Genomic DNA, 24,139 nt, shown 5'->3' with positions numbered 1-24,139 from the left:
AAATAAGGCTCCTCCTTCCCAAAAGGAAAAAGCACAAAAGAGAGCACAGGAGATGGACAGTTTTTTTTTTTTTTGTTTGTTACTAACAATCAAATTCAAAGTATTGGAAGGTTGTTTTGCAAAGAAGCAAAAAAAGAGGACTACTTTTGTGTCTCACTGGGGCACACTTTGTTATTGATTGACTAATTGGTGAAATGATAGTACTTGTACAATGTATGTGCAAAAATAAATAAAACTTAACTTTTATTACTTTAAACAGACGAAAAGACAATAAAATTACAAAACTATTACTGTATATAACAGCAAAAAAAGGGATTAAAACAAGTATTAAATAACAATATGGTGATATGTCACTCACTGGATATAAAGTAGGTGGCAGAAAATTTAACAGCACACCCACTGGTTGTGAGCGAGTATTAATGTTCGACGTTAGTCTGTGAGCGAAAGTATAGAAATTCTTGTTATCTCGATCAACTTATGAATTGATATACACCTGTATATTCATAAGAGAGATTCAAGAAAAACCGGCTTTAAAGAATCCGGACTAGTCAGCTTAGGTAAATATACTCCAATAATGTTTAGGATGGAATTCACTGGTCAGCAGAAGGTATATTCCTTAATACTACAGTACCCAGTATTCCCAGAGGGTCACCCTTTCTGGTACTAACCAGGCCCAATGCTGCTTGGCTTCCAAGATCAGACGAGATCGGGCATGTCCAGCATGGTATGACTGTAAAAAGTCAGGTGGATACCTGTCAGCATGGGGAATAGCTACTGCTTAGACAAACTGAAGCAAAATTGTCTAAAGGATAACGTTGTAATGGACACAAATTCGCCAGGGATGCGGCTTGATAGAAAAACCAAAATTGGATAAATGCAAAGGAGGCCCTAAAAGGGCAGAAAGATTTCTTACTTTTTTTGAGAGAAGTCCCCCACACAGAAAATTTATAGTGGCGGGAACACATACAAACTTCTCCACATAGGAATTGTGGTGGAGCAGTAAGAGGAATGGTATGTCTTAATTACTAAGGTATGTCATGTAATTGAATATACGGTAAGGAAATAACCTTTACATCAATTTCTGAAAACACATTAAAGATATCAAATAATCATGAATTGAAATGAGTTCTGGATATATTGCAGGTATCCCATATGAATCAAAGCAATAATAAAACCTGAATAGGTAATATAAGAATATTCAGAAAAATAGAAATTAAATGAGTTCTAGATATATTGCAGGTATACGATATGCTAACTCGGGGAACATGAAATTTCACATGGAATCCAGCACATAAATTGCCTGAGCAGCTGTCTGTCTGCTACAGGAAGATGCAAAATTATTCAAATAATTATCACAATAGTGAATTGCTGAATGTATTGCGAAAGTGCTGATAGCACCCTGAAAATTCACATAGAATCCAGCACATGAGCTGCATCAGCACCTAACTGTCTGTTACAGAAAGATACAATTGTATTTAAATAATTGTCACACATAGAATCCAGCACATGAGCTGCCTGGGCAGTTGTCTGCCTGTTGCAGGAAGATACAATTGTATTCCAGTAATTGTCACAATAGTGAGTTGCTAAATGTATTGCGAAAGTGCTGATAACCCCATGTAAATTCACTTAGTATCCAGCACATGAGCTGCATCAGCAGCTATCTGTCTGTTACAAAACAAAAAATTATATATATACAATTGTATTTGAATAATTATCACAGTAATTAATTGCTTAATATATTGCATATATTGCAGAAATACCATATGCTGACTCATAAAACAGTATAAAGAATCACATAAAATCCAGCACATAAGTAGCATAACCAGCTGTATGTCTGTTGAAATGAACGATACATTTGTATTCAAACAATTGTCATAATTGATGTAGACAGACTGTATGCAAATACTTGTGGTAATATGAGTAAAGCAAGGCTCTCCTATCACAAAAATGTGTGTGGTCTGATGGGAACCTGACTGAGCTGCTAGTTCTGGTGCTAAAAAATATAATTGCTTAATGCAGAAATTGACAGCCCAAAACTAGATTCCCTACACTGGGAAAATGCCCTGTGTAGGTCTCTTCACTATATCAAGAGAAGCGTCAGGCAGGCGTTGTTCCCAGCAAACTAGTTGCTAGGGAACCAGTGCTGTCTGTGCAGCGTGCACAGAGTGGAAGGAGCTTCTGCCCTGTGTATTACTTGAGTACACAGGGAGAAAACCAGACCAAAAAGCTGAGGCCAGCTTCAGAGAGCGATGCTGATACTTGCGGCGTGTGTGCTGGGGGGAGTACGCCCGTCGGAGCTCCGTTACGGAGGTCCCGGAAGTCGGGTGCCGGACCGGAAGTGAAGCGCGTTTCGCTGGGAGGAGCTTGTTCACAGGATCCTATGAACAAGCTCCTCCCATCGAAACGCGCGTCACTTCCGGTCCGGCACCCGACTTCCGGGACCTCCGTAACGGAGCTCCGACGGGCGGACTCCCCCCAGCACACACGCCGCAAGTATCAGCATCGCTCTCTGAAGCTGGCCTCAGCTTTTTGGTCTGGTTTTCTCCCTGTGTACTCAAGTAATACACAGGGCAGAAGCTCCTTCCACTCTGTGCACGCTGCACAGACAGCACTGGTTCCCTAGCAACTAGTTTGCTGGGAACAACGCCTGCCTGACGCTTCTCTTGATATAGTGAAGAGACCTACACAGGGCATTTCCCCAGTGTAGGGAATCTAGTTTTGGGCTGTCAATTTCTGCATTAAGCAATTATCTTTTTTAGCACCAGAACTAGCAGCTCAGTCAGGTTCCCATCAGACCACACACATTTTTGTGATAGGAGAGCCTTGCTTTACTGATATTACCACAAGTATTTGCATACAGTCTGTCTACATCAATTATGACAATTGTTTGAATACAAATGTATCATTCATTTCAACAGACATACAGCTGGTTATGCTACTTATGTGCTGGATTTTATGTGATTCTTTATACTGTTTTATGAGTCAGCATATGGTATTTCTGCAATATATGCAATATATTAAGCAATTAATTACTGTGATAATTATTCAAATACAATTGTATATATATATTTTTTTTTGTAACAGACAGATAGCTGCTGATGCAGCTCATGTGCTGGATACTAAGTGAATTTACATGGGGTTATCAGCACTTTCGCAATACATTTAGCAACTCACTATTGTGACAATTACTTGAATACAATTGTATCTTCCTGCAACAGGCAGACAACTGCCCAGGCAGCTCATGTGCTGGATTCTATGTGTGACAATTATTTAAATACAATTGTATCTTTCTGTAACAGACAGTTAGCTGCAGATGCAGCTCATGTGCTGGATTCTATGTGAATTTTCAGGGTGCTATCAGCACTTTCGCAATACATTCAGCAATTCACTATTGTGATAATTATTTGAATAATTTTGCATCTTCCTGTAGCAGACAGACAGCTGCTCAGGCAATTTATGTGCTGGATTCCATGTGAAATTTCATGTTCCCCGAGTTAGCATATCGTATACCTGCAATATATCTAGAACTCATTTAATTTCTATTTTTCTGAATATTCTTATATTACCTATTCAGGTTTTATTATTGCTTTGATTCATATGGGATACCTGCAATATATCCAGAACTCATTTCAATTCATGATTAATTGATATCTTTAATGTGTTTTCAGAAATTGATGTAAAGGTTATTTCCTTACCGTATATTCAATTACATGACATACCTTAGTAATTAGGACATACCATTCCTCTTACTGCTCCACCACAATTCCTATGTGGAGAAGTTTGTATGTGTTCCCGCCACTATAAATTTTCTGTGTGGGGGACTTCTCTCAAAAAAAGTAAGAAATCTTTCTGCCCTTTTAGGGCCTCCTTTGCATTTATCCAATTTTGGTTTTTCTATCAAGCCGCATCCCTGGCGAATTTGTGTCCATTACAACGTTATCCTTTAGACAATTTTGCTTCAGTTTGTCTAAGCAGTAGCTATTCCCCATGCTGACAGGTATCCACCTGACTTTCTACAGTCATACCATGCTGGACATGCCCGATCTCGTCTGATCTTGGAAGCCAAGCAGTATTGGGCCTGGTTAGTACCAGAAAGGGTGACCCTCTGGGAATACTGGGTACTGTAGTATTAAGGAATATACCTTCTGCTGACCAGTGAATTCCATCCTAAACATTATTGGAGTATATTTACCTAAGCTGACTAGTCCGGATTCTTTAAAGCCGGTTTTTCTTGAATCTCTCTTATGAATATGCAGGTGTATATCAATTCAAAAGTTGATCGAGATAACAAGAATTTCTATACTTTCGCTCACAGACTAACGTCGAACATTAATACTCGCTCACAACCAGTGAGTGTGCTGTTAAATTTTCTGCCACCTACTTTATATCCAGTGAGTGACATATCACCATATTGTTATTTAATACTTGTTTTAATCCCTTTTTTTGCTGTTATATACAGCAATAGCTTTGTAATTTTATTGTCTTTTCGTCTGTTTAAAGTAATAAAAGTTAAGTTTTATTTATTTTTGCACATACATTGTACAAGTACTATCATTTCACCAATTAGTCAATCAATAACAAAGTGTGCCCCAGTGAGACACAAAAGTAGTCCTCTTTTTTTGCTTCTTTGCAAAACAACCCTCCAATACTTAGTCCTGAACTAATGTCCGGGAGCACCGCCAACCCTACTCTACCCTAAAAGCCTTACTGGCAAAGTTGGTAGATTTATGTTGGTTCATTATTATTATTATTATTATTATTATTACTATTATTATTTTTGCCTCATATGGTATAAAAATTGTATGACATTTATTCATTTATTTTACAATCTGGCCCTGTGCAGATTCCAAACCCCCCCCCACCCATTACTAACAATCAAATTCTACATTTCTATACAATTTGATTTAATAGTCTCAACGTTTTGTTGCAGGACACAGGGGTAGGAAAATCAAGCATAGTTTGTCGGTTTGTTCAAGACCATTTTGACCACAACATCAGCCCTACTATTGGGTAAGTAAATTACAGCATGAAGTCATTTCCCCAGCATGTAAATGTTATTATGTTAGGGAATAGGACTGCTTGCTAGAAGTGTGACTGAAATGTTGTCTACTTGTGTATGGGATAACGTAATAATCCCATAATGAATTGCTGTTGTCATTTGTGATTTCGCTAAAGGAATTTAATAAAATAGTCACATACCTCCCAACATGACCCTCTCCAGAAGGGACACAATGCTCTGCTCCCGGACTTCCCTCTTAATTTAGGATTATCATCACCTGTGCTGTAACACCTTTCTTATCCATTACCTGTTCAAAACAGGTGCCGACAATCATAAATTCAGAGACATGTCCAGAAGCAGAGCATTGTGTCCCTCCTGGAGAGGGTCATGCGAGATATGCAGTCATGCAGAATGTATGAAGTATGTAGAAGCAAAATATAGCCTACGGCATGATCTCAGTGCAGTACATTTATGTGCTAGATATAGGATTAGACTGCTCCCTAGTGGTACCCATCAGTAATGCATTTTTATTTTCTTCCAGTGCTTCATTCATGACTAAAACAGTGCCTTGTGGGAATGAGCTGCACAAATTTCTGATATGGGACACTGCTGGACAGGAACGTGTGAGTATCTGTTACATACTGTGTATGCTATGGGGCTTATTAAATTATCTAAGAATAACAGTATAAAATAGCAATTAGTGGAAAAGAAGTTTTAGGTCTGAGTGAAATAAGGAAGTGTAGGAATATATGCTGACATAAATAAATTCTTTGTGCTGATCAACATTTTTCCTCTCCAGAGGCATTAGAGAAAATAGTTTTGAAAATACCTCCCAACATCTTGAAAGCCTTCAGCGCGCACTCCCAAAGAATGGGTGTGACTTCTGCAATAAGGGGTGTGGCTTCACGGCAATGCCACGTTCGCAAGCTACACCTCCATTTCCCGTCACTGTGGGGGAATGCCCAGTGCTCTATGAGCTGCTGGTATGCCCCCAGTATCTCTGTCTCCTGTGAATAGCAGTTGTGCACATGCGCACAGAGTCTACTCACTGCAGAGTAGTGAGTGACAGGAGCTTCCCAGCCTCCCCCCATGGCGAGGCACTGTGGACCACAGGTGGGACAGTGGGACAGTCCACCCAAAAATGGGACTGTCCTGCAAAAGTCGGGACAGTTATTGTTATGACATTTTATTTATAAGGTGCCACACGTGTTTTGCAGCACCGTACATATGACTCACATTAGAATAATACAGGGTGCACAACTTAACATTACAGAGAGACTGAAAAACTAAAACAGAGCTCAAGTAACAACTAACACCACAGTTCACAATACATCGGAGATGTAAGGATGCAAAGGAGTAATTGGCGTACTACTGGGGGCGGGCAGCCATTGGAAGAGATGAGCGGTTACAAGCAATAAGAAATGCAGGTATAGACAGTCACTGAGTAGGAGAGTGCTGTAACTGAAGTGCAAAAGAAAAGGGCTGTGAGAACAGGAGGGAAGAGGGCCCTGCTCCAAGGAGCTTACAATCTAGGGGGAGGAGGGAGACAGAAAGGTGACATGAGGCACAAGCAAGCAGAAGGTGAGGCAGAGATTTCCAAGGCATGAGGCAGCGGGCTGGGAGAGCAGCCTTGATGTGAGTGTGAGGAGTTTGAAGAGGATTCCATAGGGAAATGGGAGCCAGTGCAGGTTTTGTCGAAAGGCAGTGAGGGAGAGGGAGCGGAGGAGGCGGAAGGGGAGGGGGTCCAGGGGGCAGGTGGAGGTGGGAGAGGATAAGATGAGGGAGTGAACTTCCTTGTCTGTGGACTAAGAGTTTTGGCAGGAGGGAGAGGATGGTGTTGGCGGTAGGGCTGCCAAGGGGAGACAGGAGGAAATTTCGCGTCGGATTGTTTACATTTTTGAGGAGGAGAAGACAAAGGAAAATTCAGTGGCAGTGAGGGAGGGTAGGAGGCAAAGGAGAGTGTTGAAAGTATCAAAGAGGTGGCAGGGACTGGAGGACTGAGAAGAGATGAGTAATTGGAAATAGGATTGCTTTGCGAGGGAGAGTGCAGAGCTGGAGGAAGAGAAAATAAGTTGGGAGGTATGCTTTGACTATGCCCTTTATGCAGCAATATCACATTTACGTATGAGATCCAAAGTGAATACATCATTACACTATTCGGGATGCAATCAATTTGCCGGCTGTTGGGATCCCGGCAGTCAGGATACCGATGCCGGAGTCCCGACAGCCAACAATGCCGACAGCCACAATCCCGGCGCACAGGTCCTAGTCCCACATGTGGGTGTCCACAACACCCATAGAGTGAGCATAGAAGCTGTGGCGAATGCAACGATCCACCAAGGCCACAGCGTGGCGTGCGCAGCGAGCTTGCAAGGGGACTCTTAGTGCTCGCCCCGCTGCCGGCATTCTGGTGGGTGTGATGCCGCTGTCGGGATCTTGACAGCCGGCATCCTGCTTACTAATAAATAGTATGTAACCCCACTATTCTGCATTTGCATAACAGACATGGCAAAATAGACTTTTAGGTCTAAAGAGATAGATCAGTCAGTGACACCACATCTTTCAAATAAGTAACCAGACCAGAGCCGGACTGGAACACAGAGGTACAGGGGAAATTCCTAGTGGGTGTCACAGCTTCAGGGTCTACCTCCTCCTCTATGAGTCAGGTTCCCAAGTGTGCGGTCGAATTATACATGGTTTCCTGGTGGAGAATGACCATGCATGAAAAGCGATGAAAGTTTCTATAGAAACTGGTGTAGTGGTGTTACTGTGCAGCGTAATTTGAATAATGGAGACTACTGTGCACCGTAGTATGAATTGGTATTATTTTGTGGCCACACCCCTTCCCTATGAAGCCACACCCCTATATATTTTTTGCGCGCCAATGCCGTTTCTTGCACACAGAGCTAAAATGCCTACTTACGGCACTGGTATTAATCAGGAGTGGCTATATTTTGAATGCGTATTGAATGCGATCTGGATGGGATCTTACCTCCCAGGTTCGCATTGCAATATGTGAGCCTATAAGCTGGATGTATTATCCAGCACATGCTGGGTCACCAAAAGGAGCCCGTCTCTGCGATGTGCTCAGATGGCTGCTGGGGAGTGTGCACATGCGAGGTCAGACAGGCCGCACAAGCACAGAGGCCACTTCCAGGGAGGGTTCTGGGTGAACCCACTGCAGGCTACAATTACAATGTGTAGTCCATAGGCTACAAGTGGCTACCGCCATTTCCAGATGGTGATAGCTGCGGAATGCATCACATTCTGGATATTGGTAAATCTAGCAGCATCGCATCCTTCATAGAAACCTTTGGTGGTGTTGGCGGTGTCCTCAGTGCAGGGGTGCCAACACTGTCGGTAATGCAGGAGTGCCAACGGTGTCCTCAGTGCTGGGGTGTGTCAGCAGTGTGGGGGGGTGCCGACTGAGTCAGCAGTGCAGGGGTGTCAGCAGTGCAGCTTATCCAAGCCCCAGGCTCGACTGCCGCGGATAGGGGAAGTTCGGAGCAGTTCAGATTTCTCAAAGTGTCCGATGTTTAATAGTATGTTCCTCTATACCCCCTCCCCCCCAGCTTACCTGGTTTCCACCCTCCTCAATACCCCCAATTATGTTCTTAGAAAAGTGAAATTTAAATTTTTCAAAATGTCCTCTGTGTTACTGTCTCGGACTTGTTAAAACTAATGTTGATGTGTCTTTTTTACAGCCATTGTGCATGTTTCTAAAATGTCTGAATAGCCAATGGTTGGGGAAAAAAAAAAAAAAAGTATATTCTCTCATTCAAAACAGAGATCTCTCTTGTTTTTGCAGTTCCACTCATTGGCACCTATGTACTATAGAGGATCAGCGGCTGCTGTTATAGTATATGACATTACAAAGCAGGTAAGTTTTATTAATTTAGGTTTTCTGTTTCGTAATCCATACTCTATTTTGTGTTTAATATAATAGAATTGGTAATCATGGGTATTTACTGTACAGTATGTATGATTTATAATAGACTGAATTTTGTTTTCTGGACTCAAAACAAGTGGGGACTAAGTAGGGCATTTATTAAAGTTTCAAAGAGATAAATTGTAAGATATAAAGTAACAGCCAATCAGCTCCTGCCTTACAATTTCCAGGCTCTATTTGAAATAAATAAATAAAACTATGGATATGTTGGACGGATGATCACATTCACTTTTCTCCAAATGTAATGCTCAAACCAGTTGTAAATAACATAATGAAGGAAACATGTCTAAACAACAAACAAGCAGTCACCCCAGGGCACAGCATAAACTAACAGCATCCCAGCATCTATACCCGTGGCATATCTATAATGGGTGCAGTGCACATGGTCCTCTAGGGTCCAGGGGGGCCCACACCGCAAACCCTGCACCTATTTTTTTTTTTTTTTTTAACACTCACCTTTCCGGATTACCCCGCCAGCAGCAGCATCTATCCACAAGTCTCCGAGTAAATGGTGCAGCATCCATTTTCAGAGTTTTGCACATGTGCAGTAAGAATCTCTGGGAAAATGGCCGCCATGCCATTTTTTCAGAGAAGGTGAGACTTCTGACTCATACCGTGCAGGGTATGTGGTGTGTGCCTTGATGTAACAAGATGGGTTCCAGCTGGGCAGCCCAGCACCACACCACACACTTGGCCCAATCGCAGATGGAAACAGCGGAGACGGTAGTAAAGTCTGATAGTGTAGGAGCTTCCGCAGTTTAGTATATATATATATATTGATTCACGTTTTTCGCATTTATTAAGATATTTACTGTTAATCACAAAATGAGTTGATATGTCCTTAAGAAAAATGTGCAGAGCTGGTCAGAATGTTGTATTTGCTGAATAATCTTGTTTTAAGGCATGACTTGTACAAGACAAATGCAACATTAAATGTATTGGAAATGTATCTAGGACGGACAAAGCAACACCAGATATATCCAAGGCTAATTGAGAAGAATAAAGAAAGAAATCTTTTGAGTTTATGTCCGAAAGACTGATAAACGAAACAATAACCATTTTCAAGGCTGTCCTAGTTGCCACTTCTAACATTGTATAACAATCGATGTATTTTCAAGACATACATGGTGTATTCTGATTGGCTAAATATATTGGCAAGCATAAACCCTTTGTGTTCAAGCTATAAATAATAAAGCCATGACGGCCCCCAAACAGATCAACTATGAACTGCTTAGGTTACACAATGATCCGGTGTCACTTATTCATTCACTGATCTCCAACCGGTTGCTAAGGGAAACAGCATTCTGACTGATGACTGAAGAGAGTTCATAATCAGACCTATTGTTAACATACCCTATCATTTTGGGGATCTCGTCCAGGGATATTCCAGCATCTCCTCCACTGGCAATAAATCCTCTGATCTTTCAGGAACCGCTGATAACAAACAAAACCGGTAAGTGAGATTTACTGTGTAGATTTCTACCTGCTCACTTGAACTCAGCGCTTCTTGTGTAAATCAAGGGGAAGTCCAGTCGAGAAGGTCAGAGAATATCTTAAAGAGCCCAGCGTCAGTCAGAAGAAATTTTTTTTAAGGTACCATACATGTATGTTATATTGTTGAATTGTGTTATATTGTTGAATTATGTTATATTGTTGAATTGTGGGTAAATAATTTCAGATAATTTGTCACAAGTGCACAGGGGGAATTAATCAAGTATGCAGAAAACTTTTAAATTGTGCAAATACTGATGTGTGTTTGTTGAGAAAATAGAGCCGTTTTATAAAGGTGGCGCATGGCCAAGATATGTTCTAATGCTGATAACCAGTTTGAATTGATAAATAACCAAAGAGGTATATGCAAATCTTGTACCTGTGTTGTTGTGTTAAGAAAATACGAAGGGTCTGTAGCACCAAGATTGCTGGCAATTACAGGCACTGAAGTCTCATTTGGTTATGTGGAAAATGATGATGAATTTTATTGTACAAAAGGTTGTCATTTTAAAAAGAGAATTGTTGGAACATTACATTAAGAATGATTGATTTAACATCATAACCTATTGGCCTAGGAACCACATAATTCCAGGTCTAAGACCCATGTGCCGTGCAATCTCAAACAGCTGCCGTGCACGCAGATAACAGATATAGGATTTACTGTCATCTTTGTTTTTGTATCCTTGCACTGTTATATGTACTCTGTCAATATGCTTTTGAAAAGGTGGGGGGGAGTCGGGTTGTCTGCTGAATAATGAAACTAGAGTCTCCTACACGCACTGATAGGTATTTCTAAGCAGTCCCCGGAGTTAGCTGTTACTTTCTGAAGAGAAACAAGCATTAAACTACAACAGGGATACTGATACAAGCAGGAGTCCATATAGGCAGGGGGATAGACCCTTGGAGTAACTTAACAATAATATTAGGGACGCATCTCAGTGATCCAGAAGAAATAATCTATTATGCAGGTCTCACTTGGGGAGCAGTACTAACAGATTTTCCACCAACACAGGGAGGAAGGGGCAACACTACAACCCCAGTCATTTGTCCACAGATGGATTGAAGAAGCTCTTTTAGAGATTCTTTAACAGGAGATTTTAATTCCCTCAAAAGGAGTTATTAAAATACCACATCAGGATGGGTTCAAACCCGTGGATATTGTTGATAACAGGGAGGGTAATGAATCTCTGAAAGGAATTTCAAAAAGAACAGGCTTCCCGTCACTTGACCTAGATAGAGATTCTTTAAAAGGAGATTTTAAGTCCCTCAAAAGGAGTTATTAAAATACCACATCAGGAGGGGTTCCGCGCACGTTCACCCAGGCATGGGAGCGCGGTCTGAAAAGATGTCAGGGCCCGACAAACCCGTGGATATTGTTGATAACAGGGAGGGTAATAAATCTCGGAAAGGAATCAAAAGAGCAGAAGGGACACTTGACCTAGAGAAATGGGAAAAATTTGCCTCCTGTAACAAGAGTTGGATAATTCATAATAGTAGAGATCAAGCATCCATCTGGATCACTGAAGCACAAGAAAGAGAAAATGAAACAATAAGAAAAGCCAAAGAAAAGAATGCCATACCGAAGGTAACAGTTCACGTTGTCCAGGAACAAAGCAAGTGGAAAATCAGAAACCCAACGCAAGGGGCCACAGGAAGGAACTCAAAAGAAGGAACCAAGCAAGATGACAGAAAGTGTTATTTCTGTAAGAAAAAAGGACATTTCAAGAAGAATTGCAGAAAATACAAGAAATGGTGTGAAAACCAGCAAGAAAAACCTAAAGCATAACTGAGACCTAGTCCAGCAACAGCACCTCAACACTATACCCCACCCCTATACCCAGACATGCATGCACACCCAGGTACCCCTAGTATGAACAGAATGCAAATACCTACAAGCTCACTAAAAGTGAAATTAAAAAGATACGAGCAAGGAAAAGAGTGACGAATAATCAGCCCTATTTTAGAAGGATCTGTGGTTGAAAATCCGAATGATTTACCTGAGCTATGTGTACAGAGTATGCCCCAGTGTCCTGATACTTTATCACAAGAAACCCCAACAAGACCAACCAAAGAAATTGGGCAGCTAAAGTTCCCCTTATGTTTAAACGAGTGATAGACACCTGCAATCAAGTTATGAGTCCAGAAAATAATAGTCCACAATCAGGAACTATAGGCGAAAGGGTGCAAATCAGGTGAAGAGGAGAAGCAAGGGGTCAAGACACAGCCTCTACAGCTTTTCATGCCCAGGTGCATAATGTACAGAATAAACTGACATATTTTCCAGAAAGATTGTGTCCGGTATGTCAGTTTTGCGTTCCAGAAGGATATGATCATTGCCTGTTTCTCTGTATCCAGCACAAGTACAGTGAATACGCAACCCAGATAATGCAGCCAGGACGAACGAACCATACATCGTACAGAGCCAACACCACAAACCATGGTATGGCAATGACCTCGCAAATATAGTTGCAGAATCCCCAGATCCTAGATAAAACCCAATAGCAGTTTATGCCTATATGGAAAGAATTCAAACCATATGGACACCGGCATGGGTCGACTACCACCAGTTGTGTGAAGCTATACTAGGACCAGCAACTGCCCAAACAGTAAGCACCATGTTAAAAACAGATGCAGTAGATGATTGCTCAGCCATAACGGACGTTCCGACAGAGAAAAATAGAACAACGTTTGAAAGTGGAAAGATGTACATGACAAGACTTAAGAGATGGTGTCATGCACAGACACTCAGGGCACCAGCAGCCCCAGATTTGAAACAGGAAAAGACTGAGTCCATCAGAACTTACTATGATAAAGTCACTATACAACACACAAGATGATAGAATATGAAGGTGTGCAACTCCTGTGTCGACAACAGTGTACTCAGTCACCACTGGCAGTTCGATAAAAGTGACTTTACCCACAGGAGACCCAAGGGTTTCAAGAGCTGTTTTTATGCACAACCAGATTCCTCTACGTTTACTTACAGATCAAGCCATTGCAACGACTGGATTGGGAGATTAAGCCCTACCCTTGCAAGAAAGCAAAGATGTAACCTGAAATACAAGCTGCTATACAAGACCAACTCTCACAGGAAAAGTAAGACAAAGAGGAACAACAACTCCCAGCATAAACATCATTATGTTAAACATCAGCCTGGGTGGACTTGGACTAAGAAAATGACATGCTAGCAGCAGTGAGAAAGAATATGCAAGTTAAGAAGGACAAAGAAAGACATCTGACAAGTGGTCAGTACTACCTGGCAAGATTAACAGAGATAATGCCATGATTTAAAGCAACAGAAGCTCCGGGATTTAAAGCAAATAATAAGGAACAAGACAGAAAAAAGTTCCAGAAAACAAATGAATGATGCTTCTTCTGCCAATATGAAGTACAAGCTTCTTCAGGTACTCCCCAGTGAACATAATGTCTCCAGAAGGAACAGCAGAAGGTATGATTACAGTCACCTTGCCCACTGGAGAAATACTTCTGTGCCTAATGAATACTGGAGCCAGCACACGCAGAAGACAGCAGAGGGAGATACCACAAGAACTGGTGATATCAGAAATTCTTAAAGGGACAAGAGATGAAAGAAATACAGTCACCAATACCAGCCCAGTTCTTGACCTTGGAGTACATGTCCAGTGACTTTGCTGAAGCACAATGTACTAAACCTTATCTAAGGAGAATACAGTACACACCAGCAGAAGTTTAACTTTCCAGCAACTTATCAAAGGAAAGAACAAAAAACAAAAACAAAAAAAAAGCCATTTAGAAGCAAGTTAAAACAGAAGTTCAGTATTGGCTCATTCCCGCAGTACCAGTTGTAGAAGAAAGGAAGCAATACTACTGGACCAGAATAGCCCTGTGGAGGGGCTATATCACCAAGTGATTTATCTACAAAACACACAGCTAAATACAGGATGTGAATGAACTGCTGATTGCCACCACTACTAAAAGAAGCACCAAGAAGGGGCAGTGTCCTTAGTGAAGTTTCTGGAAGAACAAGACTGCAGAGCCTCAGAAGGAGAAATTGCAGCTAGTCAAGCAAGAGTTAATCTTCCTAGGACACTCAAGGTACCAGACATCTAACAAAAGTGAAAAGGAAAAGATTCAGACTGCAAGCTAAGATGCCAACTAGTGTCAAGCAAGTCAGATGATCATTCCTGGGCCTAGTAGGATACTACAGAACACGGATACCTCTAGCAAGCATTGTATGACAACACTGAAAGGGAGGAGGGTCCGCATCCTACATACAGCAACAGATGAATTAGGCTATTGAACAGTTGGAAACAGCAGTTGCCTCATCTCAAGCCCTAGAACTACCTGACTATTAAAGAAGGAGGCCATACATAGAAGTCCTTATGCAAAATCATGGACTGAGGTGAAAACCAGTGGCCTACAACTTAAGCAAGCTTGACAGCGGTAATCAAAGAGCACCTACCGGCATCAGAGCAGTGATAGCAGCAACAGCCCTAGAAGAGTATAAGAGCACAGACACAGTGATGAATCAGAAGTCCTAGAAGAGGACAAGAGCACAGGCATAGTGCTGAATCATGAACTTATCATCCAGGGTCCACATGCAGGTACAGAGAAGCTTCAACAAGCAAGAACCAAACACCTGTCAGTGGCAAGGCTGACCATGTATGAAGTAGCACTGCCAAAATGCGACAAGTAACCATCAGAAGATGTATTACCCTCAACGCAGCAACCCTTTTCCAACATTGATCAATAAAGGTGTTGAATCTCAAGATTCAAAAGGAGGGACAATTACCCCAAGGCAGGAGCCACTAGTCCATCAGATTTCTCAGAGGCAATGGCATTAATTCTGCAGAAATGGAGACCACACTTTACAGACACCCAGTTAGTTGGTTATTGCAGAGAATGGATTCCATCGGCCTCATTACTGATGCAGCCCCTATATGAATTAATAAAAAAAGGAGGCGTCAGCAGAAAACAGGGACACCATTGAAGAAGCAGTAAGACAACTAAAGCAAACCATAATCACAGCCCCAGCCTTGGGATTGCCTGATTACAAAAAAGCCTTTTAACCTATTCTGCCATGAAAACAGAGGGCATTCTTTAGGGGTGCTCACCCAGAAATACGGACCAAAACAAAGACCAGTGGCATACTATTCAGCCCAGCTGGATCCGATTATCAGAGGAGCACCATCCTGTGTCCGAGCAGTGGCAGCAGCAGCAATAATGAAGGAAAAGGTGACAGACATCATTGTGTTTGATCATCCACTGTGTATACAAGTACCTCACGCTGTAACAGAAATATTAAGTCAAGAAAATAGCAAGCATCTTTCTGCAGCCAGACTTACCAAATATGAAGTGATTGCCTAGCCTTCATGGAATTAGAGACTTTACCTCTTCCTAATGTCCAAGATACACCATTGGACAATCCAGACATGAACCTGTTCGTCGATGGATCAAGATATTATGATAATGGATCCCCAAAGACAGGATATGCAGTAACAACTGAAACTGAAGTCATAGACTCTGGAGCATTGCTACCAAGTATGTCAGCACAAGAAGCAGAACTCATAGCAATGACCAAAGCCTGCATACATGCTGAAAACATGACAGCTAACATCTAGTCCCAGGATTACGCTGTTATATGGAAAAGTAGGGACTTCAAAAGTGCAAACGGAAAACCCATCAAACATGCCAGTTTGATTATGGAACTCTTCAGAGTATTGGAACTACCTAAAAGAATTGGAATAATCAAGGTACAAGCACATACTAAGAGCCAAACCATGGAAGCTAAAGGAAATGCATTTGCAGATGCAGAAGCCAAGAGAATTGCCTTACAATCAAAAGAACCTGAGCAAGTCTTTGTAGCTCAAGATGTGAAGCAAATGCCCAGTGAACAGGAGCTGATCAAAATTCAACAACAAGCATCACAAGGAGAAAAGGAGAAATGGAGACGATTGGGGGCAGAAGAAGATGAACATGGACTTTGGAAGTCAAGAGAATTGAAGTACTGTCTACCAGCAGCTCTATTTCCACCTATATTACAAGTAGCTCATGGACAAGTACACCATTCAAAGGAAGCCACGGTGAATAGAGTACAAGAGCATTAGATAGCTCCAGGCTTCAATAAAGCTGCAACAAACTTTGTAGCAGGATGCTGGATCTGTGGAATCAGCAATCCAGGAAAAAGAACCAAGACACCTCTAGGAACTATACCCAAAGCCTCTTACCCATTTGAAAGACTACAAATTGACTATATACAGTGGCGACGAAGCAGTCCATATGAATATGTACTAGTAGCAACGGACATGTTTAGTCACTGGGCCGAAGCCTGGCCAGTAAGCAAAAACCACTGCAAAGAAACTGATAGCAGAAGTAGTATGTAGATTTGGGATACCTGAGGTTATAGAATCAGATAGAGGTACACATTTCACAAGAGAAGTCATGCAGCATATAATGAAAGATTTGGGGGTACAGCAGGCCTTCCATGTGCCTTACCAGCCCCAGGCGAGTGGGAGGGGGAACATCTGAACTTTGACCTTAAGCTAAAACTACAGAAAATGACAGAAACCAAAAGAACTTGTCCAGAATGCCTACCTATAGTCTTGTTTAATATTAGGACCACACCCATGAAACCTAGTAAACTGACTCCATATGAAATATTGTTTGGGTCAGCTCTAAGAACAGGTTGTTATTATCCACAACAATTACAACATAATCATGATGATTTTTACAGGTTATGTACAGGAGGTCTGTAAAACATTGACTAACCTCCATGGCCGAGTGTTTTCTTCCATTCCAGACCCAGAAGGATCAGCTACGCATAAGCTAAATCCAGGAGATTGGGTCTATTTAAAGAGACATGTGAGAAAGACCTTTAAACCAAGATATGATGGTCCATATCAAGTGCTGCTAACCATGTCTACCTTAAATTAAGATGAAAGGTCGTGATACTTGACTACGTGCATCCCACTTGAAGAAGTTGACAGTGACTCTCCAGCCAGAAGAATGAAGTTGCTTATCCTTTGATTGTTGTTAGGGGTAATCCCCAAGGTTTGGACTATAAGTCCAGGGGACTGGTTTACTGAAAGAGAATGTTTCAGGCCTAGATAGTGTAGGTAGAATAGGGAGAAAAAGTGGAATCAAAAAGAGGGGAAATGATAGTGTAGGAGCTTCCGCAGTTTAGTATATATATATATATTGATTCACGTTTTTCGCATTTATTAAGATATTTACTGTTAATCACAAAATGAGTTGATATGTCCTTAAGAAAAATGTGCAGAGCTGGTCAGAATGTTGTATTTGCTGAATAATCTTGTTTTAAGGCATGACTTGTACAAGACAAATGCAACATTAAATGTATTGGAAATGTATCTAGGACGGACAAAGCAACACCAGATATATCCAAGGCTAATTGAGAAGAATAAAGAAAGAAATCTTTTGAGTTTATGTCCGAAAGACTGATAAACGAAACAATAACCATTTTCAAGGCTGTCCTAGTTGCCACTTCTAACATTGTATAACAATCGATGTATTTTCAAGACATACATGGTGTATTCTGATTGGCTAAATATATTGGCAAGCATAAACCCTTTGTGTTCAAGCTATAAATAATAAAGCCATGACGGCCCCCAAACAGATCAACTATGAACTGCTTAGGTTACACAATGATCCGGTGTCACTTATTCATTCACTGATCTCCAACCGGTTGCTAAGGGAAACAGCATTCTGACTGATGACTGAAGAGAGTTCATAATCAGACCTATTGTTAACATACCCTATCAAGTCCGAGAAGGCTTGCAGGTCCCACTCCAGGCACAACGCATTTCGGATTGTTATCCTCAGGGGTCTCTGTGTAACATCAGCCTGCACTGTTTCTGGTCCTGGAAGACATAAATACCAAAATTCTGTAAGAATAGCTATACTTTCTTGGAACATTCTTTTCGGCTAATACCATTATTTGGCCTCAGACAAATTGGGACTTTTGTTCTGGTATTTCATCATTAGTTCACCTTTGCACAATATTGTTTTATGAACAACTAATTATGAGGAATTTCTATTAGAGGTCCCATCTCGTTACATTCCCCAATTTTATATTAATAGGTATTATTTTTATCAATAATGATATACTCTTTATCGTTTATGTATTGTTGTTTAATGTTATATGAAACTTCTATTTACATTTCAAATTTACTGTAATTATTTCTTCTATGCAAAGATTACTATATTTAAGTTTTTTTTAATGAGTGCTTTCATTTAATTCTTAATAATAAGCACAGGGAACTGAATGCTTGATCTTATTTACTGTATACAGGACTCATTCCATACACTGAAGAAATGGGTGAAGGAACTGAAGGAACATGGACCAGAGAACATTGTTATGGCTATTGCTGGAAACAAATGTGACCTCTCTGACATCAGGTAGAATAATTAATTATCAGTTTTAGGGGTCTCTTATGTAGTTTCAAGTGTTAAATTGCAAATTTACTAACATTTAAAAATCTATATATAAACATTTTCTGTTAGTAAATGTGAGTTTTAGCCCCTGAAAAGCAACATCAGTTTAGATTAATTTTAGATCGAGAAATACAGATTTAAAAAATCGACCTTTAGTAAATTTACCCCTTTTTGTGAAAGTGTTACATAATAACGAGGCAGCATACCACCTGCACAGGTGGCTTGTAGGGCAACAAGACCTATTAGGCTTTATTTTATTTATTTATTTTCTATGGATCTTAAAACGTGTTACATTGTGAGAACCTTCCTCTCATAGGTTATCACCAGATGACCTACTCTTTGGCTGGATCTTGTTTGGTTCTTAGATAAACAGGTCAAGCAAGCTATGCATGTTTGATCAGTTATGTGCTGCAATGCAGGCAGAGTTTCTGACGTATGTACAGAGAATTAGTAGCATATCCTGTGAATCTTTTGCCTGAAATAAGTAGTGCAGCTTTTCACTATCACCCCCATATAGCCAGCCTAAACCAACACCATGTTGCATTCTGATTCCTGCATTATGCTAACTGCACTTTTCACTCTATGGGGGAGATGTATTAAGCCTGTAGAAGGGATAAGGAAGTGATAAAGCAGTGATAAGTGCAAGGTGATAACGCATACCTCCCAACATTGAAGTAGAGGAAGGAGGGACATCTTGGCGCGCATAGCGCGCCCGCGACCTAAAAGGGTGTGTGGCCTGTGTAGAATGGGGCGTGGCTTCGCGGGAGGGCCGCAATCGCGAGCCACGCCCCGTTTTCGTCACTGAGGGGGCATGGCCAGTGCTCTGTGAGCTGCTGGCATTCCCCTCTCCCTCTAACTCACTGGAATAGACGCTGTGCGCGTGCGCACAGCGTCTATTCACCGCTGCTCTGCTCTCAACTGAGCAGAGCAGTGAGTGATCAGGAGCCTCCCAACTGCCCCCCCCCCCCCACCGCGGGACACTGCAGCCCGCGGGAGGGACAGCGGGACAGACCCAAAAAAACGGGACTGTCCCGCGAAAATCGGGACAGTTGGGAGGTATGGATAACGCACTAGCCAGTCAGCTCGTAACTGTCATTTTTAAAATCCGTAATGATTGCTTGGTGCATTATCACCTTGCACTTATCACTGCGTTATCCCTTCTTTATCTCTTCTACAGGTTAATACATCTGCCCCCATATAATAATTTAATTAGCACAAATGAAGGCAATTCACAGAATGCAAATCGGCTGCTCCACAGTGCAAAAAGATTTCCTCCAAATCTCACACACTTGTATAGCAAGTTGACTAGCGGGTGGAGGAGGGAGTATGCCGCTGGCCATGCTGCCGGCTCCCTGCCACCTTGTCCCTACTGGTGACTGGGTCCGGGAACCTGTACAATGCAGTTGACAGATGCCGGGACAGGCATGGGCTGCAGGCCACAGAAGCCGGCTAGGCCTCCCCGAAAGGCAGAGAGTGACTTTCTACAGAAAGCCAGCTCTCTGCTAATCGCATTCTGGCCTGGAAGTCCCAGAGGGAGGAAACACATCCCAATGGAACAGCCTGTCCTGCAGGTGACTCACAGACTGCATCTGGCTCACTAATATAAGCTGAGGTGTGGGATTTTACTGGGGTGCTGCAGTCCTGCAGCCCATAGGCAAAATCTGCCACTGATTAGATAACCATGGTAGCAGAAGAGCTACAAGTTATATGGACCGAGGGAAGGCAATGGCAAGGGTATCTGTTTGGTAGGTCGACAGTCACTAGGTCGACCACTGTTGGTCACCATTGGCATGGTCGACATTGGCAAATGGTCGACGCGTGAAAATGTTCGACACATGGCAGGTCGACACATGAAAAGGTCGACATGGCTTTTTTTTTTTTAAATAGACTTTTAACTTTTTCATACTTTACCATCCATGTGGACTATGATTGAGAATAGCAACCTGCGCCAAGAGCAGCGGTAGCGGAGCGAGGCACCTTTTGCTCGCCATTCAAGGGGACGCGGTACACTAATTGGGGTTCCTGGTCATGTTACGGAAAAAATTACATCAAAAACAGTTTAAAAAAATCAATGTCGACGTTTTCATGTGTTGTCCTGTCCTGTGTCCACCATTTTCATGTATCGACTATTTTTTCCCTATGCCGACCATATCAATGTCAACCAATAATGGTCGACCTAATGACTGTCGACTTTAACATGGTCGATCATTCATACCAGAACCAATGGCAAGGTCTTCCTGCTGAAGTACAGAGGGGGCTTACTGTTTTGTGCAGTAATAGAGAATCAAGCTAACATTTTGTGGAGTAAAATTATTATAGTGACATTCCTCCATTTTGCCTCATTTCAAAGCTGATGGGCTTTGGGACTGTTTTCTTTTAAAAGTGCCCAGGTGCACATCCATGGTACACTTCAGGCAGGGCCAGATTAACATTGGGGTGGATGGGACTACAGCTCTAGGCCTACACATAAAAATAGGCTCATGTCATGATGGCAAGATGATGACCAGCTGCCCAGCTTGCCACATGGTCAGCCATAAATCATAATAGTGAACTTGCATTTATATATTCCTGACAAAATAATGCAATTTTTCTGCTATTACATATTTAGGGAACACTGGGGCTGATAGTGTAGGGGGGTGTACACGCCCACATATCTCTTGCTACACCCACACAGTGCTGGCTACAAGTCCTCCTTTTCGCACTGTAGGCCCTTGATCATTTTCAGACCCAGGCCCATGTGGCCCTAAATCATCTATCTATCTATCTATCTATCTATCTATCTATCTATCTATCTATCTATCTATCTATCTATCTATCTATCTATCTATCTATCTATCATTTAGATCAAAGCAAGGTTACATTACACATGTGTACTCATGTACTATATATAACACAAGACGCCCAGCATGTCTGAGCCACTCTGAGACGTGTAGTATACTGTTGTTTCCTTTAAATGTTGCATCATATCCGAATCGCAGACACAGCTAAACACCAAAGTGTAATACAGACGCTGTGCTGTGACCTTAACTCCACAGGAATTGGTTTTGAATCCATAGAAAATCACAGATGAAACATGGAACTTGGTGTGAGAAATAGCCGCTGCAGTGTAGCACTTCGTATACAGATTGAAAAAGACTCATTTGCACTTCATTTGCACACAGATGTACAAATGTTGCACATCTAATTGATCAGTGCAATTAAGCAAAGTGGTTTTGTCATTTCCAATTTTATTTGTGCACATGTACTGTAAGATACACATTTTAAACGAGAGAGACGCTAAAATTATTTTCATATAACATTTAGATTAAAATAATCATACCTTATATTGTGAGATGTCATATCATCAGAAGGTACAGTTGATAATTGACTTCTCTACAGAACATTGACCTTTCTACCAAAGCTAGGTGACATCACAAAGGCTGTTTATGAGGTATGCAAGTCACATGGTCAGCATATAAAAAACACAAGCATTTTGTCATTGTCTGTTTCATTGTCTATCTATCTATCTATCTATCTATCTATCTATCTATCTATCTATCTATCTATCTATCTATCTATCTATCTATCTATCTATCTAGCTATGTAGACTGCTGATCAATTTGATATGCAACACACTGTGGGCACGGTGGCGCACTACACGCTATTTATTCTCCCTCCAGGGTTGTCGTAGACACCCCAAGAGGGATAATAGTTGTCGGTATACCGGCGGTCGGGTCCCGGCGCTGGTATGCTGAGCACCGGGATCCAGACAGCCGGTATAACGAGTGCCACCCATATATCCGTGGTCGATTGAGTCTGTATAAGAAGCACAACACTTGGTATGGAAAAAAACCCACAACCGCGCCTGCATCGCAGCATTTCATATGCAGATTCAGAGACTCAGTTGCACACAGACATACAAGTGTCGCATATTAATCAGCGCAGTCTAATGGTGCATTCTAGTTGCATTGTGTTGTGTCCAAAATGCATTTTTGGCAAGAAAAGACACATAAAAGGTGCCCAGCGCTAGAGGGGCAGTCTGGCGTGGCTGCATCCACTGCAACATGCTTTTCATATAACATTTATATTAAAATAAGCATACCTTATATTGTGAGATGTCATATAAGCAGATACAGTTGCTAACTGACAGTTATCTATACAGAGGTAGTCTTTCTATCAAAGTTGAGTGACCTCACAAAGGCTATTTATGATGTAATCAGCATACTGAAGTAAAAAATCACATCCTATAGCTATAGTGGGTGCCATTGCTATGGGGCGGGTGGTCTTCTGGTTGCCGGCGGCCGGCCTCCCGGCGCCCACCATACCGGCGCCAGAACCCCGACCACCGGTATACCGACATCTTTTCTACCTCTTGGGGGTCCATGACCTCCCTGGAGGGAGAATACATAGCGTGGCGTCCCGCAGCGCGGCGAGCGCAGCAAGCCCGTAAGGGGCTCATTTGCGCTCGCCCAGCTGTCGGTATGCCAGCGGTCAGGATTCCGGCGCCAGTATGCTGGTCGCCGGGACCCCGACCGCCGGCAAACCATACCACACCACTATGGGGCTTAGACCAGGTCATATGGTTGTCTAGCAGCATTACAATGTGGCATATTTTGAACTGGGGTCACTACAATGTAGCCTAATATGAAGTGGGGGAACTGTGTATTGTATATGAACTAGGACACTACTATGGGCCATAAAATGAACAAACAAAATCGAAAGAGGTGTCTCTGTAGACGCACTGGGTTGGGGGCACCTTCATAATGTTACTATGGAGCCTGCAAAGTTCTGGCTACACCCCTTTTATAGTCTGTCTAAGAATGATGTGGAATGCTCTAAGCAATGTAATAGTAAATGTAAACACACAACTGCCATATATGATATGTACAGTAGTACTGATGTTTCATCATTCTCTAGATTAATTCAAGCATAACAAAATTGACTATAGTAAGCAGTACTGCAACAAAACAAAAACAAAACAAAACTTTATTTTCTTGAAATGACTGGTAGGAGGCGAGACATTAATTTGATGTTTCAAGTTTTGGAATTGCCACCCACTTCTAAGTTGTGGAGGTGTTTCCCAACAACAGAGGGTAGATGTGCAACCTGAAGTGTCCTGGGTGGACCAAGTAGGCACACTGGTGTTACATGACACGCATCGAGTACGGGTGGTCTTCAGGTTGGCGGCCGCCGGGCTCCCGGCGACCACCATACCGGAGCCGGAATCCAGACCGCCGGCATACCGACATCTTTTCTCCCTCTTGGGGGTTCATGACCCCCCTGGAGGG

General features: G+C 42.0%; 1 protein-coding gene and 2 pseudogenes across 1 annotated transcript in view; 2 read left to right on the top strand and 1 right to left on the bottom strand.

Moving 5' to 3' along the window:
- RAB31 (RAB31, member RAS oncogene family) overlaps positions 1–24,139 on the top strand; it is a 123,361-nt gene that overhangs the window by 88,103 nt on the left and 11,119 nt on the right. The window contains exons 3-6 of the mRNA XM_063923461.1: positions 4,931–5,010; positions 5,541–5,622; positions 8,808–8,879; positions 18,730–18,836. Of these exons, the coding sequence (XP_063779531.1) occupies positions 4,931–5,010; positions 5,541–5,622; positions 8,808–8,879; positions 18,730–18,836 (341 nt within the window). The remainder of the gene's footprint in view (positions 1–4,930; positions 5,011–5,540; positions 5,623–8,807; positions 8,880–18,729; positions 18,837–24,139) is intronic.
- LOC134930364 (5S ribosomal RNA) lies at positions 620–738 on the bottom strand (annotated as a pseudogene).
- Positions 4,012–4,130, top strand: LOC134930470 (5S ribosomal RNA; annotated as a pseudogene).

Source organism: Pseudophryne corroboree, chromosome 5, assembly GCF_028390025.1.
Source record: "Pseudophryne corroboree isolate aPseCor3 chromosome 5, aPseCor3.hap2, whole genome shotgun sequence".
NCBI classification, from domain to species: Eukaryota; Metazoa; Chordata; class Amphibia; order Anura; family Myobatrachidae; genus Pseudophryne; species Pseudophryne corroboree.
This window is presented reverse-complemented; position numbering and strand designations above follow the sequence as displayed.